At 31.3% G+C, this 19089-nt stretch overlaps 1 protein-coding gene across 5 annotated transcripts in view, besides 9 other annotated features; it reads right to left on the bottom strand.

Annotated features, from left to right (window-relative positions):
* The window catches only part of Cadps (Calcium-dependent secretion activator), a 40923-nt gene that overhangs the window by 16802 nt on the left and 5032 nt on the right, over window positions 1-19089 (bottom strand). Inside the window, exons 4-18 of one of the 5 annotated variants that reach the window (NM_001258510.2) lie at window positions 13061-13228; window positions 11306-11481; window positions 11008-11239; window positions 10694-10944; window positions 10607-10621; window positions 9627-9857; window positions 9435-9579; window positions 9275-9381; window positions 9031-9206; window positions 8762-8968; window positions 7720-7856; window positions 6468-6655; window positions 6122-6411; window positions 4075-4187; window positions 746-952 (exon numbers count right to left, since the gene is read on the bottom strand). In NM_001258510.2, coding sequence (NP_001245439.1) covers window positions 746-952; window positions 4075-4187; window positions 6122-6411; window positions 6468-6655; window positions 7720-7856; window positions 8762-8968; window positions 9031-9206; window positions 9275-9381; window positions 9435-9579; window positions 9627-9857; window positions 10607-10621; window positions 10694-10944; window positions 11008-11239; window positions 11306-11481; window positions 13061-13228 — 2643 coding nt within the window. The remainder of the gene's footprint in view (window positions 1-745; window positions 953-4074; window positions 4188-6121; window positions 6412-6467; window positions 6656-7719; window positions 7857-8761; window positions 8969-9030; window positions 9207-9274; window positions 9382-9434; window positions 9580-9626; window positions 9858-10606; window positions 10622-10693; window positions 10945-11007; window positions 11240-11305; window positions 11482-13060; window positions 13229-19089) is intronic. The other 4 variants (NM_001258511.2, NM_001031859.2, NM_001031858.2 and 1 more) reach the window with 4 other exon arrangements.
* Window positions 1957-2090: a mobile genetic element.
* Window positions 2153-2249: a mobile genetic element.
* Window positions 4540-5610: a mobile genetic element.
* Window positions 5905-5962: a mobile genetic element.
* Window positions 6791-7324: a mobile genetic element.
* Window positions 7325-7673: a mobile genetic element.
* Window positions 11838-11981: a mobile genetic element.
* Window positions 13500-13843: a mobile genetic element.
* Window positions 13862-16736: a mobile genetic element.

The following is a 19089-nucleotide window of genomic DNA, read 5'->3' as shown; positions in this document are numbered from 1 at the left end:
GTTGGTATAAGCTAGAGATAATATTAGAAGAAGTGAATTTAATGATAGCTATATAAGCTGGAAAGAACAAATTCATAGTGTTGCATAAACTTTAAATCATTTTTTTTAAGATTAATAAACCTTTTTAATAATTTCATTGCATTGCACTTTAAATCACTTTCCTGCACTAGCATTATGTCTAGCATATAGTCTACTCGCCTAGGGAACGCGATTAAGAATAAAAATAATATATATACATTTTATATACGCGTTTAACATATGGACTCGCATTGTGATCGATTGTGATCAAAAATATATATAAAACATATGAATATTTATATATATTTATACGCGTTCAGAATGTTTCATAGTTCTGAACTCATGTAGTATACATTTTTAACATACGAGTAACTGGTATAATACCCTTCATATAATACTTCAGGTTAAAGGATTGGATTGAAATCGGTCACCGAACTGCTAAAATGGACTAATTTAGTCACAATGATCATAATGGCGTATACCCTAGTTGCTATGCATACCAAGTTGTTTGGAAACAATGTAATTTCTTTTAAAACCTATTTCCGCCAAAAGTTTTTAAACTAAATTTTCCGAATTTCCATGAATATCAAACACTTTGTTCTATGTTTGAACGTTTTTGGTCTTTTTTAAACAATATTCGGAAGTTGCAAAATAATAATAAATACAGAATGTCCCTATTATTTCCTATTTCTATTTTTTTAAACCCATAGTTATCAACGATACATGCCGTTGGTACTGGCGGGGTGTACACTGCATGAGTCGGCATACAGTAACGAAATGACGATCCATCAGTTGATGCGGCAGTAGCCAGTTCAGATGCGCTAATGAGTCCAGTACTGTCGATTAAATCAACTTCGCTTTCATTGTGGCCTCCTGATACATCTTCATCTTCCTTAAGTAATTTCTTTTTATCCATTTTATCATGTTTGCGCAGCTAAATAAATCGAGCATAGTTGTTAAATAGGTGTAAGTACATACAAATCTTTAATTAGTTGTACATGTAAGTATCATTGTCAGATATAGAGACGCATCCACACTAACCTGCCACTTAATAAATTGTAATTTATAAAAATTTTTTTTGGGATTTCTACTTGATTCCTAAAGTATTCTAAATAAATACCAAGAATGATGATAGGCAGAAAAAAATACCACCTTCAATTACATTTTTAACAGATAAACAACACACTCCTAGAGTTATAGGGTGTATGTTTCGTATAAGTATTTTTCAAATTGATTTATTGCCAAGGTCCCAAGTAAAATAAACTTGCTGTAATTGCAAAGGCAAAAGGGAAAACGTGTAGTAATTATATATATCGATCACTAGGTATAGGTGGGAATTCCCAAGTTTAAAAACAATCTGACACTCTTATCTAGGTTAAGGTTTAATAGTTTCTAAAACACGGCAATAATACGAAATAACGTGGCTAAGTAGACTCGGATTGCAACTGGGCAAATACGTATATGTTCAACATGGAATCAAAATCGATTACACGTTTTTCCATCTTTTAGTTGTTTGCAGCTGACAGAACGACATATATAAAGGTAGGAACTGGCACAAAAAACATGTACTAATAAAGCTACCACAAGATAACGTTTTGAAAATAGTGTCACTGTTGTGTACAGCGATAGATAGGAAAGTGGGCAAAAAAATAAAACGTGTCGGCTTGGCTTGTCTTTTTGAAACCAAACATTATTAAAGTCCTGTTATTATTGTATTTGTGTTAGGCATCTCGAACACGAAAATAAAAAATTTTTCGTAGATTTCTTCGACTGTCAATACCGACCTAACTTTTCTTAAAAGCAAAAATTTTTGTGCATATCTATCGAAATTGAAAGACAAATAATAAAATGAAAAATTTCAACACATTTTGCAAAAGGTGACGGTGTTTAATTGTAGAAAATATAACAAGAAATTGTTCCAAATTTGAAAACAAACGCTGCGTCCATGTCTCTAGAACCTGTATGCTGAATCTCAACGGTCTAGCTTGTATACTTCCTGAGATCTCGGCTTTCATACAGACAGAAGGACATGGCCATGGACTCGGTTATTGACACTGATCAAGAATATATATAAATGCTCAAAAGCATTACAGAACTGCCACGCCCACACTTGTGAAAAAGTTCTTTCCCAATTTCTATCGATATAACATAACATTTTGTAATTGCTCGTTTGCACTTTCATTAGTTGAGTAACGGATATCTGATAATCGGGGAACACGACTATAGCGTTCGCAATTTACAATTTATTTTTTTCAGTGTCCTACCGTTTTCGAACATATAAGGAATTCTGCCTTTTACATACTTTTCAAAGAATCTAGTATACCCTTTTAATCTACGAGTAACGGGTTTAAAAACAGGAACACATTTTTCAAGAGTAGGCGGTGCAGTTTTGTTCCGCATATGCGCCTTCGAGTGGGCGTGGCAACGTTTGTTGTCATGTCGGTAAGAAATAGCAAGACAAATAATAGTATGAAAAATTGTAGAATAGAAACATTTTTCAAAATAGTGGCTGTGTCATTTTAAGGCGCTTTATGGGCGTTAGTTAGAATAATATCGGTTTATGTTTGATTAAAATCAGACGACTATATAAAATAGCTTTCATAGGACTATACATTTGGAAATTTATTTGTAATGTCAGAAAAGAAATTGTAGTTTTATTGTTTTTATCATAAATTGTTCTCAATTTTTTCGTATATTTCTACGACTGCAACATACCGCCCTAACTTTTCTTAAAATATTTACGTTTAAAAGTTATTAAGAAATAAAAACGGTTACTTGTATCACTTTTAAATATTTGATATCGCCATATAAGTAGAAATAAGCAAATAGAAAAATGAAACTAAAAAATTCGAATAAATTTTTGAATGTGTAGGCGTTTATGGGCGTTAGATTTAGAGTAATTTCGGTTTATGTTTGATTAAAATCAGACGACTATATAAGTAGCTATATATGTACATCGTAAATTTATTTGTAATGTCAGAAAAGAAATTTTAGTTTTATTGTTTTTGTCATAAATTGTTTTCATTTTTTCGTAGATTTCTACGACTGTAACATACCGCCCTAACTTTTCTTAAAATATTCTCGTTTAAAAGTTTTAAAGTTAAAACGGGCACTTTTATCACTTTTAAATATCTGATATCGCAATATTAGCAGAAATTGGCAAAAAGATAAATAAAACTAAAAAATTCGAATACATTTTTGAATGTGTTGGCGTTTATGGGCGTTAGATTTAGAGTAATTTCGGTTTATGTTTGATTAAAATCAGACGAATATAAAAAAAAGCTGTCATAGGACTATATATACCAGAAATTTATTTTTAATGTCAGAAAGGAAATTGTAGTTTTATTGTTTTTATAAATAAATTATAAATAAATTGTACTCATTGGCTTGACAAATCTAGCTCCTTTCTTGATTCTCTTTTTTTTTATCGATTTTTCTATGATCAGTATACTAATTTTATATAGATCTAAGAAACCCTAATTTTTGAAGAAACTTTTTGCAGATATTTTTTTTTTGTGTTGCAGGGGTGTGAAGTCTTTACTGATGATAATATAAATTAAAACATATTCTAACTAAGTACATGTACCATTTGGATTATCGCACCAAATAAATCTAATACCATTTAATTAGCTTGTTATATAAATTTGGTATTGAAATGTAAATGTAGAGAAATAGTGGACTGGGGTATAATCATTCTTTAGTCACTTAATACACAAAAAGCACAATTTTACATATGTAAATAACAAAAAATAACCAGTTAACCACATCAAAGTCGGCGTGTAACATGTATATTATACATAGATTTGGTTAAGTTACGACATTTATGTAAAATTACAGTAAACACCAACTGGACACGGTAAAAGCACAACTAAGTTTGGTACTTAAACATTTAAAAAAAAATTACAATTGTTGTTTAAGATATTATATACTTTTTATTGTGGGATGAATAACACCGAAAATATAAGGATGATGGTAATGAAAGGTATATCATTAAAACAAAAAATGTATGAAAAAACATATGAAACCGAACTATTTTAATAAAAAAATACAACTTACTTCTCCGTAATGTTCCTCATTTTGTTGCAACAAATCAACACAAAGTTCTGCTAAGTGTATTAAGTCCTCTAGTTTTTTTGGGGCCGGAACAATAACGTCTCCTCGCAAGTCCTCTGTGTGTAAGTTAAAAAGAGTTACGTCGCCAGCTTTAATTATTTATATGCGAAATACGTCGTCTTAGTTATAAATTTATTAAAAATTTTTATGTGCTATGAGCTGTGCTATAATTAACCGATTTTATTGTATATATATATATATATATATATATACCAAAAATGGAGATACCAAAACTGCTGGTGCATGTAGACGCTTATATTATTGTTAAAAACGACAGTTTCTGCTATTCTGCTTCTTTTAAACTATCCACTTGAACCTTTTTCGATAAATGTTTTTGTTTAATATTAATGTAGTTTGATTGTCAAAACGATATATATCTCATAAATCCCATAGGCCGGATCAAGAAATAAGAGCGAATGCTATAGTTCCCGACTATCAGATACCCGTTACTCAGCTAGTGTAATTTCATAATTTTTCTGGGATATCGATAGATATTGGGGAATAAAATGAGAAAACATTTAAAAATTGTTCAAACGCAAATCGATAGAAATTTAAAAGACTAATAAAATTATTAATAAAATATCCAACAATTTTTCAAAAATGTGGACGTGGCAGTTACACGACTAATAAAATTTTTTTTTAGAAAAATATCAAACAATTTTTCAAAATGTGGGCGATGCAGTTTCTGGCGGTTTGCGGGCGTTAGAGTGGGCGTGGCTACATGTGTCAACAAACTTGCTCGACGTCTTTGTCTCTAGAATCTGTATGCTTAATCTCAACCTTCTAGCTTTTATAGTTCCTGATATCTCGACGTTCATACGGACATCGAATAGCTCCTATAAACAATATTTCAATTCTGATAACTTTTAAAGATCTGTAATATAAACAACAGTAAAACGAAAAACTAGAGATAACGGTTGTAACATTCAATAGGCTTATATATGACGAGGTATAAAAGAAGTTATGTCTGCGTTCACTTAAAATGGTAATGCTGTTGTAAATTAAGTCGACGACCAAATTAATGCAAAATGTGTACAAAATTGATGTGAAACCGAATTTAGTTTAAGCTATTATTTAAAGCAACAATTAGCCAATAAGCTGAAGACAAAAGGCCCCGAGCACATTTTGAAATGAATAGGAAATGATAACGAACTTTTATTCTTCTTGCTGTGTGCGCCTAGTGGAGGTGGTATTTATTGCCCAAAACTCTCAAAACATTAAACATTGTATACCGTAAGCTCATAATTTTTTCAATACTTTTAAGTAGACAATGATTCACACAATTTTGGTGCATTGCGAAATGTTTACTAAATAAATAGTGGTATTCTGACAGCCTTAGGTTTCCGACAATAACACGAACGAACAGAGAATCGGACATGACCAGATCGACTCAGCTAATGATCTTGAATATCCAAGAATTTATATTTTATAGGGTCTAAACCGTTTCCTTTTTCCGTTAAGTACTTTTCAACCAATTTACTATATTATAATATAAAGGGTATCTAATGATAAATCCTTAATTGAAATACGTGAGTTTGACAGTTTTGGTTGGTAGAATAGGGAAGGCAATATTTACTACTCAAGTAAGCGGTATAAAACTGAGATCCATGTCGGCATCATATTCTGTTATACTTTAGAGTATTTGGTTGGTAGAATAGGGAAGACAATATTTACTACTCAAGTAAGCGGTATAAAACTGAGATACATGTCGGCATCATATTCTGTTATACTTTAGGGTATTTGCTTCAAGCTCGGCTTTTATTAAAATGCTAAAATAACAGGGTATTTGATAGTCGGGGAAGTCGACCTTAGCATTCTCTGTTGTTTTGAATTAAATCAGTTGCTTTGCCCATTTCTATCGATATGCCGAAAACATTTCGGCCTCGCCGCTGTGACCCCTAAAATTTATAGCGAAGTTATGTTTTAAAAATTATTTTTTTTGTCGAAATCGCATATGCTTTTAGTTAGAATACAAATATTAGTTTCATACCATCAATTTTAGCCTTATTGGAAAGACGCGTATAATTTACAAGCGCTGCCGTCTCTAAGCTTTTTTTAATCATTTGACGAACTTCTTCAGGTGGAACGGGGGTAACAATGTCTTTCATTAGAACTCTCTCTAATAGGGATAATGTTGCTTTGAGTGCACCTTCGGGGCGACCAAATGGAAAACAGTATCTGAAATTGGTTATTTGAAATTCGAGTAACTGGCGTAGGCGTTCTTTGATTTCAGAAAATTTCTCCTTTTCCTCATGTGTTATGCTTCCAACTCCATCAGGTCTGTAAATGACTTTAAAAATTATTTTATTAAAACTTAAAACATTAATGAGTTTTACCTGTTTCCATGTACGTGGCTCGCGCAGAAGGCGAATGAATAGTGAATTAGAGTTGGGTCTATCATGTGTTGTTTTTCGGCACGATCCAGTAAATCAGAAAGGTAGCATAAGTGCCTGTAGCATCCTCGGACACCATATCGAGCGCAATATTCGTCCAACACGAAAACTTGACCAGGACTAAACCACCCCTAAAAACAATACAAACAAGAGAGAACGGTCTAGACTATCAGAAGGCCGTTACTCAGCAGGTTGCTGTGCTAGGGAGAAGTTTCAACTTTATGTTGGCTTTTCGATAAAAATAGGTAAAATAAATAATATATTAAAAAACGAGAGAATGCTACAGTCGAGTTCCCCGACTATCAGTTACCCGTTACTCAGCTAGTGAAAATGCGAACGCGAAATTTCATAATTTGTCTGGATATCGATAGGCAATGGTGAATAAAATGATAACCAATTTTCAAATTTTTTAACAGTGTGGGCGTGCCCTATTTTGGCGTTTTGTAGGTGTGAAAAGGAGCAGGGACAAAGTGTTTTTGTATACCAAAAGAAGAAATTGGCAAGACAAACAATTAAACGAAAAAAGTCGAAACATTTTTCTAACGTGTGGGCGAGGTAGTTTTGGGCGGTTGAAGTTTTTTGGCAAGTCGATAAAAATTTACAAAACTTATAAAAATATGAAAAAACATCAAAACATTTTTCAAAAGTGCAGTTTTGGGCGTAAGAATGGGCGTGGCAAAAAATTGTTTTCAAATCGATAGAAACTTACAAGACTAATACAAGAATGAAACAATACCAAAACATTTTTCTAAAGTGCGGGCGTGGCAGTTTTGGGCGCCTCATGGGCGTGACAGGTGGGCGTTAAAGTGTGCGTGGAAGAAAGTTTTTAGAAATTTAAAAGACTAATAAAAATATGAAAAAATATCAAAATATTTTTCAAAAGCCTGGGTGCGTCAATGTTAGGAGGTTGGGCGGAGTTGGGCTAGGTATTTATAAAACCATACTAACCAAACATTAAAAAATATTTCAAAATTTTTTTGCGAATCTTTATGATTGCAACTCTCTAGCTTTCATCGTTCCTGAGATCTAAGCGTTCATACGGACAGACGGACATGGCCAGATCGACCAGATATGTACTTCATATGGTCGGAAACGCTCCTTCTACCTGTTACATACTTTTTAACGAATCTAGTACACCCGTAACGGGTACAATAAACTAACATTAATTTCAGTTTTTATAATGATATCAACATACCAAAGAAGCATATGGGTCGTTGAGCCTATACTCCAGTGTAAGATTCTGTAACGTCTTGAAAAGTGTAGCATGATCAAAAGTACAAGGATCGGTGCTTATAAAATCCTCCATTCCATGTTTCCGGGCTTTATCTGCGTCTGAAAAAATTTAAAATCTATATTAAATATATTATATATAAATATTCTGGAAAAGCAAGAAAAAAAAGGTCTATTATCTACTGGGAATGCAATGATGTTATAATTACATATTCAACTTAGGACATTTTTAAGATTAAACATAGGAAACAAAATACAAAATAATTGTTATAATTGCTTAAATGTGCACAAAATTGTTTTGACACATCACTATCTAACCTATAATATAGTTTAACTAGGCCAATTTAGATACTATACTTTCCGCAGAATCCTGCTTTTTTTTATCTAAAAACTAATAGACCCCATTGTGCAATTTTATTGCACTGCCTTAAATAAATACCAATCGCATCCAACTTTAAATGAATCTTTTGAATTATGGAAAATAGCTTTATATAGTAATTTAAGTCTTTAAACTTTGTAAAAATCTTTTTATAATAGCGGAAAATTTAAAATACTGACAAGCTCTGAAGTTACAGAGTGGAACTATAGGTTGTTGATATGGTGTTTCGAAATTAAGTGACTCTTTATACTTATAGTGTTAAGTAAATGGGTATACTAGATTAATTAAAAAGTACAAACAGGTAATAGGAAGCGTTTTCGTCCTTTAAAAAAAAACAAATATTTTTCTTCGGGATAACTAGCCATGTTGATCGGCTATGTCTGTCCGTCCGGCTGTCCATTTTTTTGTCTTTTTACCATTTCAATTTTAATCGATCTTCTTCTCCATCTTGAAACACATTATTAATAGCTTGTTTTTGAGTGATCTTGGTTAAATACCATAATTGTAAACTTTTTACACGTCATATAATGCGCGTGAGAGCATTGTAAGTTCCGAAATAAACAAATATGTATAAGTCGCTGTAAACAGACACCCAAATAGAGAGATAAATATATTTCAAATTACGAACCACCTTGAATTTTCGACATAGCTGAGTTCTTATCTTGGGTTATTGGTGGAGTTGGTTTGTGGGACTGTCCAGTCGCCCTGTACATAGCCATGACCCAAAGACTGCATTCGTTCTCATCATCGCAAGCAAACGAAATGCTATCTCCCTCTCGAACAGCATTGAAGAAATAACGGCCTCCATTCAAATCGATTCCAAACATAAGATTTGCTATATATAAATGTCAGTTTTAACTTCAATCATTATCATCAATAATAATTTTATAAAAATACCACTGGCGGCTTCTATATAATCAACAGTATATCCATCAAGCTGCATCATTTCAGACGGTTCTGATTTTTTCTCTTTATAGCTGCACATTGCAAAAGTATATTGGGATACTTGAACTAGGACAAAATAACGCCTTTTCCATTTTTTCCATACTGATTTCCCAATAGCATAAAGATACCTACATATACATATTTTATCGGTTTAAAAAAATTGATATATTGAGACACTAAAGAAAAGTATACTTACCCACAATGTTTCATATTTAATGGCTTATCAAGTCGGCAAGCTATCTTAATACGTATATCTTGATCGGGAAGATTTTTCGGTACAATCATTCGATGCCACTCAGGTGACTTAACCAAAAAAATGCGTTTTATTATATTTTATATACATAAGGCAAGCTTACCTTTGAAGAAAGTGGAGTAGGCTTAAGTGTTACCTTTCCCAGTTCCTTATCCTCCAATGCCAGCATTCCGGGGTTCTCTGTGTACAGTTTTACCTTGACAACTGGCAGTGGGTGTGTGGTTGTAAAATCGCCCTGCGTATCCCACCTATAAAAAAATTGATGTATATTGAAGGTTTTTTTCTAGACTCCTACATTGGTTTTGATGCTTCGGCTTGATCCGTTTGAAGCTTTTCCCCGTTCTCAACTTCCATTGTGCAGTAAACAATGCGATTGGGAGCTAAAGATTTAAGACCTTTAACTTCCATAACTATTACTTCCAGTTGGAAAGTTAGTACAACATCTAACTTTGTCAATTGTGTGGAACCATCCTCTGAATCACCCTCCAACTTAGATAAAGATCCGTGAGATCGCAGTATCAATTTTCTTTGTTTAGGAAAAAAAAGAACGGAAGTCATTTCACGGAAGTAAAAATGTAGTTAAATATTACCAAACTATGCATACAAACTATTCTAATTCTAATTTATTTTCCACGAATACATTCCAAAGAAAATTTGGTGAGAGCATAAAAAATTACAAGCTTATTATTAATAATACAATTGATCGACAGTATTTCAAAATAAAAATTCCAGAAGATTGCCAAAACCGCTACTCTGACGCCAACAAACCGGCCAAAAACTTTCACACCCACACCAAAACAATTGTATTTTGTTTTAAATATTTTTTAGTTCATTTCTATCCTTATGCTTGTTTGAATGTGGTATACCGTTTAGTAGACGAAAAAATGTCGGCGTATCATTTTTGGCCGGATTGTGGGCGTTAGAGTGCAGTCTTTTAAAGCTAAGTAGCGCTGAGTTGCTGGAATCCGTAAGTGGAAATTCATAGCTTTTACAGTTCCAAAAATCTCAAAGTTCTTATTGACAGGCAGTCATTGCTAGATTTTACATACCTCATAGGGTCAGAAATTAATTAAGTCTGAATCCTTTCCTCTGACTGAGAGGAGGTACATTACATTAAGCAGTATAACTATATAACTATTCTAGAAGCTACTTAAAATTATAAGCTAATAAAAATATAAACTGATATATACATCGTATAAACTCATAAATTAGGATTGAAGGGCTATCATTATTGTTATTATTAATCACACAATGCAGTGATTTGTTATTACTTACAAAAACGACGGTGTACTGTAAGTAAAAACAAGAAAAAATAGTGTAAAAACAGAGTTTTAAAATATTTGTACATTTTGTTTAATTAACCTGTGATTATAACGTTTTAATTTCTGGAGTCCATATTTACTATCCATATTTCCTTTTGACACTGGAAGAGATTCAAGATTTGCCATCAGAAGATTTATAGACGATTTAAGTTCTTCAACGTAAAGAGACTCCATTTCCTTAAGTACAAACTTGGGCATTAGTTTGCGATTTTTTTCCATCTCTCCTACTCTTTGCATTCTACCGTCCAATTCCCGTCTTATAGCTGCTGCTTGTTCATCGGCAGAATCTAACTAAAAATATTATATAATATTTACCTGTCAAATGTGTACATTGTAATTAAAATATAAGCTTACCATCAGGGCGTTAAATAAAATTTGGTGCTCGAATTTTTTTACTAGCAATATTTGTTGAAACATATCATACAATTGTTCTTTAGAAAGAATTAACTCGCTATTCAGTGATTGCTGCATTCGAGATGGTCGCTTAGAATCTTCTTCCCCAGTACCCTTTAATATAATGTCGAATTTCGCCATCCATGAAGTTAGTACGGTTTCTTTACTTAGACCATCTATCTCAGGTAAAGATCTTAAATAAAATAGTTATCTTTTATATAGTATAAACACAACTTCATATATTGTTTGTTGGTTATACCTGACACGTTTTTCTATATTATTACGAAAAACTTCTCGAAAATCGTGCTGTGATGATGCACCAGATTGAACCATTTTTAAAACTCGTTCCGATTTAAGAAATACGTCATGGTAGCTCTGCACAGCATTTTGAAATGCTTCATCTGCCATTATTTGAGTTTCGCCTTTAAGAAACGCCTAGAACAAACATTTTAATAGTTAAAAAAAATATTTAAATAATTTGTATGTGAAAAAAGACTTGGAAAATTTGCAGAAAATATCATTAGGGAAGAGATTTTTAGGATTATTTTACACATTAACCAAGGGTCCGCAGAGTAAGCATGTCTACACGTTCTTTGCTGACACAAACGTGGCAGGTTTTGCTCATTTTCTGCTCGATCTGGCGTTTTTTAAAGCTAAATGCTAAAGATCTGTGCACTGGCGGTTGGAGGGATCTTATTTAACAGCAAATTTGGCTATACTTTCCCGACTATCAGTGTGGCGTGGCAGTTTTGGGGTTTGACCAGGATTACAAGCAGATCCAGTTAGAGTGGGTACAGACATACATATATTGATAACGATCACTAATCGGGTCTATTCGGCCATGTCCGTCTATCTGTCCTTATAAGCGTCGAGATCTCGGGAACTATAAATGCTCAAAATCTTTAAATTTTATATAAGTATTTATGGCTTCTACGAAATAGTGTTGGTCAGAAACATGGCGGGGTTGTTAGATTAAGTAAACTGCATTATTTTATTCGTGCCCGTTGCAATGGCCGTCACAGCGGCATGCCCCCGAAATGATATATTCATATAAATATGTATTTTTTTGTACACAGAATGTAGAGGTGAATATAGAAAAGCGATGGCATTTTGCAACTAAATGGAATATGATTCGAAAGGTCCTAAACCACAGTTTCTGCAACTTTAGCAATACTGCAACTTTTGTGATTAGTCTAGTCACATCTTCTATAGTTGTCTTCAATCGAGCTTCTCCTTTTCTGGGTACGGTTTCGAAACCCAAGCGATGTACCATGATGCTGATGGTGCAATGTCCAGCTATTTGTTTAGGACGTTGTTGTAAAGTAATTGGGTACGCTTAATGCCGTTTCCTCCAGAGTCTTTATAGCATAGTCTCTACAATCCAATTCCCTAACGGACCCCCAGGGAATGGGAGTCCCACATTACTCCCCAGTGCGGGACTATTACGGAGGAATAAAAATACAAGACCATGTCCTTCTGTTGCTGAAAATTATTTCTGAAAATCGTATATGGATCGCTTTGCTAAAATAAAATTGTCGTCGCTGTCAATGTAGACTTTTCTACTGCTGTCGCGTAATGGCAGTAATATTAAAATTATATCTGCCATTGCAGACAAAAAATTATCCTTGAATACGTTGTTCTGAAAAAATTACCGTATCGTGAGTCATTTAACTTCACCGATTATATATTTCGGTAACCATCAAAGTTCATTGCACGACAACTGGAAGAAATGAGATTTAAAGAAATCAAAACTCTGAACGCACCACAGTCTGGGTTTGATTTGGAGTAGACATGACGCTAGACTTGCAATAGTGTCAAGGATTTCAGACGTTATGTCAGCCTTGGTTCGAACGCAGCAACGTAGAATGCTTTTTTGAAGCAAAATGAAATAATTTTGCTTTTGTATATAGTAATGCTAATTGGTTTCGGTTGTTTGAAGCTCGGCCGATATTCGGAGCAACACATCATGCATTTTTACTGCATTTTAACACATTATAATACTTTTGTTTCTTACTTGAAATCGCTGAGTTATAATTTCCAACTGCTGTTTGCTTATTTTGGTTTGCCGCTTAGTCATATCTGTCGGCTGTTTAGCATTAAAAGGGTATGAAATACATCTTGAAATGAATACATAAAGTTGAATTCGTCGTTTACGTTCCTCTTCTTCACGTTCATGTTTGCCCTGAAAAAATTGTACATATAAGTTTAGGTGTATAAATTTGAAATTTATATTGTCTGCACCAAACACAATAATTCATAGATAGGGTTGTTTTCGGGAAAGAGATGGCAAATTTCATATTGTACTTATTTTTCCTTCTTTTTTTCTTGCATTGTCGCTTTTTTATATACCATTCCTCGTATATAACGCTAGCCGGCCGGCAGGTAACAACCGATAGATATTGACAAGACAAACAATAAAAACAAAGAAAAATCAAAACATTGTTTTTTAATGGGTGGGCGTGACCGTTTTGGGCGGTTCGTGGGCGTTAATGTGGGCGTGGCAAAATGTGGTTCGGCAAATCGATAGAAACTTAAAGACTAATACAAAAAAGAGAAAATATCAAACAATTGTTTAAAAGTACGGGCGTGATAGTTAGAGTGGGCGTGGCAACATTTGGAAACAAGCTTGCGGCAGGTCTCTGAAAGCTACATGCTTAATTTTAATGAGATCGAGGAGTTTATACTGGCCAGAGCCACTCGACTATTGATCGTGATCAAGAATACATTTACTTTATACGGTCGGAAACGCTTCCTTCTACCTGTTACATACTTTTCAACGATTCTCGTGTAAGGTATACTATATAAGTATATATATTGACGTAATTGGGTGGTCCAATACGGCCACTTCAATTATTTCAAAGAAAACAGTAATGCACTTAGGTTATTTCCATAATGTATCCCAGCTGCGCAGCATCCGTTTCAGCGGCACTTAGCCCTTCTTGTAAAAATCCTAAAGCCTGACATAAGCAGATTTGACTGCTCTCTTTGAATTTTTTCCTAATCTTAAGAATCCAAGAGCGAGGCCCTCCCGAAATACAAATATTGTTGAAATACTGAGGCTTCTCCTCAATCCAATTTACATTTGAATTTTAGTCTTAAACTGATATCCGAATAAAGAAGTTAAATAAAAACCTTCTTTAAATAATTCTTCTCAGTGTTGCTCTTAGTCAACTGATACAAAAAGTATCCGAAAAAAGAACCTTCGAGTGGAAATAAGTTAAATTTTATAATCCAGTCACTGGATTCCAGTGCTCGAAACATTTCCCAAATAAATTCGTGGAAACTCTTCAACTTGGATTTTAATTCCAATTCTGTTATCCAATTTAAAGTGGAAGTGAAATACGAAACAAAAACATTAAGTCCAAAGGCAACTAAGTTTTAAAACCAACATATAAAAATAAAATAAGAACAATAAAGCAATACAATAAAAAAAAAAGTGAAACTAGAAAACAAAAAAAAAAATAAATAATAGCATTGAATTCGAAACAATAAAACAATAAAACACAAAATTTAAAATTTTACAATAAAAATGTCTCAACCAATTATTATAATTATTGCCGCACCTTAAATCGTTGCGCTAAGAGACAACAACCTTGCCGAAGCCCGTCGGCAGCTTAAAGACATTATGACATTTAAGGGTGATCCAGAAACACTTCACACCGTCGTCAGCAGAGTGGATTTACGTAATTTTCGTAAACAGAGGATTCTACTGGGAGCCATCAAAAGTAACTTGGACGGATAATACGATCTTTGGGACTTCCGAGCATTGGCCTACCCTCAAAGCAAGACTCATCGCGGAATTTAAAACTCAAACACCAAACTACAAACTTCTGGAGAGCTTCAGGGAGACACCATACAGAGGAAACCTAAAAACATTCTCCGAAGAAGGGGAAAGACGACGTCAATTATTAATTTCGAAACTACACCTGGAAGGTAACCAATCGGATTTTCTTATTTTTATTCAGGCTATTAAAGACTCTACTATATTTACTATTTTATCTCATCACGATATTACAGACTTAAGATCCTTAATAACCATTGCACAAAATGAGGGAATTTATGAAAAACTCATTAATTTTGAATTTTATAAACCCAGAATACCGTAATAAAAATTCAAATTTTAATCAGAATTCGAAAGCACATAAATTCAATACAAACGTTCAAACTCGCCCAAGTTACCCACAATATTCCCAACCCTTCCAGCCTAATTTTAATCAATACATTCAACCATTTAGACCTAGCTATCAGAGCAGACGACTTACAACCCACCAATGTGGCACGTACCTAATTATTTCAGACCCAACCTACGAACAACAGTATTATGACCAAAATCAATACAATCCATATCAAAATCATGGGTTCATTAATGAAGGGCAACAACAGGTCCAACCCGTACACATTAATAATGAACAAAATCAAAATAATTCTGAACTAAACGAAAATTTTCGGTCAACAGCCCCGGACAACACGAATGCTTAAAAATAGTATACAAAGGGTACACATACAAATGGCTTCCACAATTAATATGATCAATGAAAATATATTTTGTCTTCCCATACAAAATAGTAGAAGTGAAGTTTTAACATTAAATGGCCCTATTACCTTGAACGACTTGATTATGTTACCCAGAAATAGTATTTTCTAATAATTACGATATGCTAATTGACAGAAAATTGTTGAAAAATGTCCAATCAGTTATTAATTACAAAAATAATAGTTACCCTTTTTGATCAAACATACAAATTAATTACTTAAGAAACCAAAAAAACAGAACTATGAAAATAACCACTTTTGTTCTAGCTAATGCAGTTTACGGAATACGTAGAAGATTTAGAATGGCTATGCCAGCTTTCCAGACTTGACTTGTTTAACCCAAAATTACTAAACTTAAATTATTACAAATTACTGGAACTTAACCCAAACCATTCATAACCAAAATTACCCAAATTCAATTAATAATATAAAAATAGAAGAAAACAAAATGAAAGGAGTAATGCAATGCAAAATAGAAATCAATAGTATAATTTTAAGTGAAAATATGTTAAAACCAGAAATAGATTTGACACCACTTGACACACCACTTAATATAACAAAAATAAAAATTGTAAAACACAACGCCAATGTTAAGATGATTTCAGAGAACAATATTACACTTTACATACTAATGACCATTGTAATAATTGACTAATTTTATTGTACTTATATTTAAGATATGTATAATTTATGCCATTTATGTTGCTGTATGCAAAACTTAAAATAAGAAAAAATCAAAACATACCACAACAAATAGAAATAGAACAAACTCCATTTTCCATACAATATCTATCAATCCCAGCCCAAGTATAGGTTTCACTTTAAGGGAAGGGGAGGTACGTATTTGGGTGGTCCAAATCGGCCACTTCAATTATTTCAAAGAAAACAGTAATGCACTTAAGTTATTTCCATAATGTATCCCAGCTGCGCAGCGTCCGTTTCTAATAAAGAATTCTTTGGCAGCGGCACTTAGCCGTTCTTGTAAAAATCCTAAAGCCTGACATAAGCAGATTTGACTGCTCTCTTTGAATCTTTTCCTAATCTTAAGAATCCAAAAGCGAGGCCCTCCCGAAATACAAATATTGTTAAAATACTGAGGCTTCTCCTCAATCCAATTTACATTTGAATTTTAGTCTTAAACTGATATCCGAATAAAGAAGTTAAATAAAAACCTTCTTTAAATAATTCTTCTCAGTGTTGGATTTACGCACCACTATTCTGACGTCTGTGACTCGCCGTCCAACGTGATTGCAGTGGGTTTTAATTTTTATTTTTAATTTTTTTATGCTTATTATGATTTTTATGATTATGATTATTATGATTATTATGATTATTATGATTATTATGATTATTATGATTATTATGATTATTATGATTATTATGATTATTATGATTATTATGATTATTATGATTATTATGATTATTATGATTATTATGATTATTATGATTATTATGATTATTATGATTATTATGATTATTATAATTATTATGATTATTATGATTATTATGATTATTATGATTATTATGATTATTATGATTATTATGATTATTATGATTATTATGATTATTATGATTATTATGATTATTATGATTATTATGATTATTATGATTATTATGATTATTATGATTATTATGATTATTATGATTATGATTATTATGATTATTATGATTATTATGATGATTATGATTATTATGATTATTATGATTATTATGATTATTAATTTTTAGTCTTAAACTGATATCCGAATAAAGAAGTTCAATAAAAACCTTCTTGAAGTAATTCTTCTCGGCGTTGGATTTACGCACCACTATTCTGACGTCTGTGACTCGCCGTCCAACGTGATTGCAGTGGGTTTTAATTTTTATTTTTAATTTTTTTATGCTTATTATGATTTTTATGATTATGATTATTATGATTATTATGATTATTATGATTATTATGATTATTATGATTATTATGATTATTATGATTATTATGATTATTATGATTATTATGATTATTATGATTATTATGATTATTATGATTATTATGATTATTATGATTATTATGATTATTATGATTATTATGATTATTATGATTATTATGATTATTATGATTATTATGATTATTATGATTATTATGATTATTATGATTATTATGATTATTATGATTATTATGATTATTATGATTATTATGATTATTATGATTATTATGATTATTATGATTATTATGATTATTATGATTATTATGATTATTATGATTATTATGATTATTATGATTATTATGATTATTATGATTATTATGATTATTATGATTATTATGATTATTATGATTATTATGATTATTATGATGATTATGATTATTATGATTATTATGATTATTATGATTATTATGATTATTATGATTATTATGATTATTATGATTATTATGATTATTATGATTATTATGATTATTATGATTATTATGATTATTAATTTTTAGTCTTAAACTGATATCCGAATAAAGAAGTTCAATAAAAACCTTCTTGAAGTAATTCTTCTCGGCGTTGGATTTACGCACCACTATTCTGACGTCTGTGACTCGCCGTCCAACGTGATTGCAGTGGGTTTTAATTTTTATTTTTTAATTTTTTTATGCTTATTATGATTATGATTATGATTATTATTATTATTATGATTATTATGATTATTATGATTATTATGATTATTATGATTATTATGATTATTATGATTATTATGATTATTATGATTATTATGATTATTATGATTATTATGATTATTATGATTATTATGATTATTATGATTATTATGATTATTATGATTATTATGATTATTATGATTATTATGATTATTATGATTATTATGATTATTATGATTATTATGATTATTATGATTATTATGATTATTATGATTATTATGATTATTATGATTATTATGATTATTACGATTATTATGATTATTATGATTATTATGATTATTATGATTATTATGATTATTATGATTATTATGATTATTATGATTATTATGATTATTATGATTATTATGATTATTATGATTATTATGATTATTATGATTATTATGATTATTATGATTATTATGATTATTATGATTATTATGATTATTATGATTATTATGATTATTAATTTTTAGTCTTAAACTGATATCCGAATAAAGAAGTTCAATAAAAACCTTCTTGAAGTAATTCTTCTCGGCGTTGGATTTACGCACCACTATTCTGACGTCTGTGACTCGCCGTCCAACGTGATTGCAGTGGGTTTTAATTTTTATTTTTTAATTTTTTTATCGCTTATTATGATTATGATTATGATTATTATTATTATTATGATTATTATGATTATTATGATTATTATGATTATTATGATTATTATGATTATTATGATTATTATGATTATTATGATTATTATGATTATTATGATTATTATGATTATTATGATTATTATGATTATTATGATTATTATGATTATTATGATTATTATGATTATTATGATTATTATGATTATTATGATTATT

This window comes from Drosophila melanogaster, chromosome 4 (assembly GCF_000001215.4).
Source record: "Drosophila melanogaster chromosome 4".
Lineage (NCBI taxonomy): Eukaryota > Metazoa > Arthropoda > Insecta > Diptera > Drosophilidae > Drosophila > Drosophila melanogaster.
This window is presented reverse-complemented; position numbering and strand designations above follow the sequence as displayed.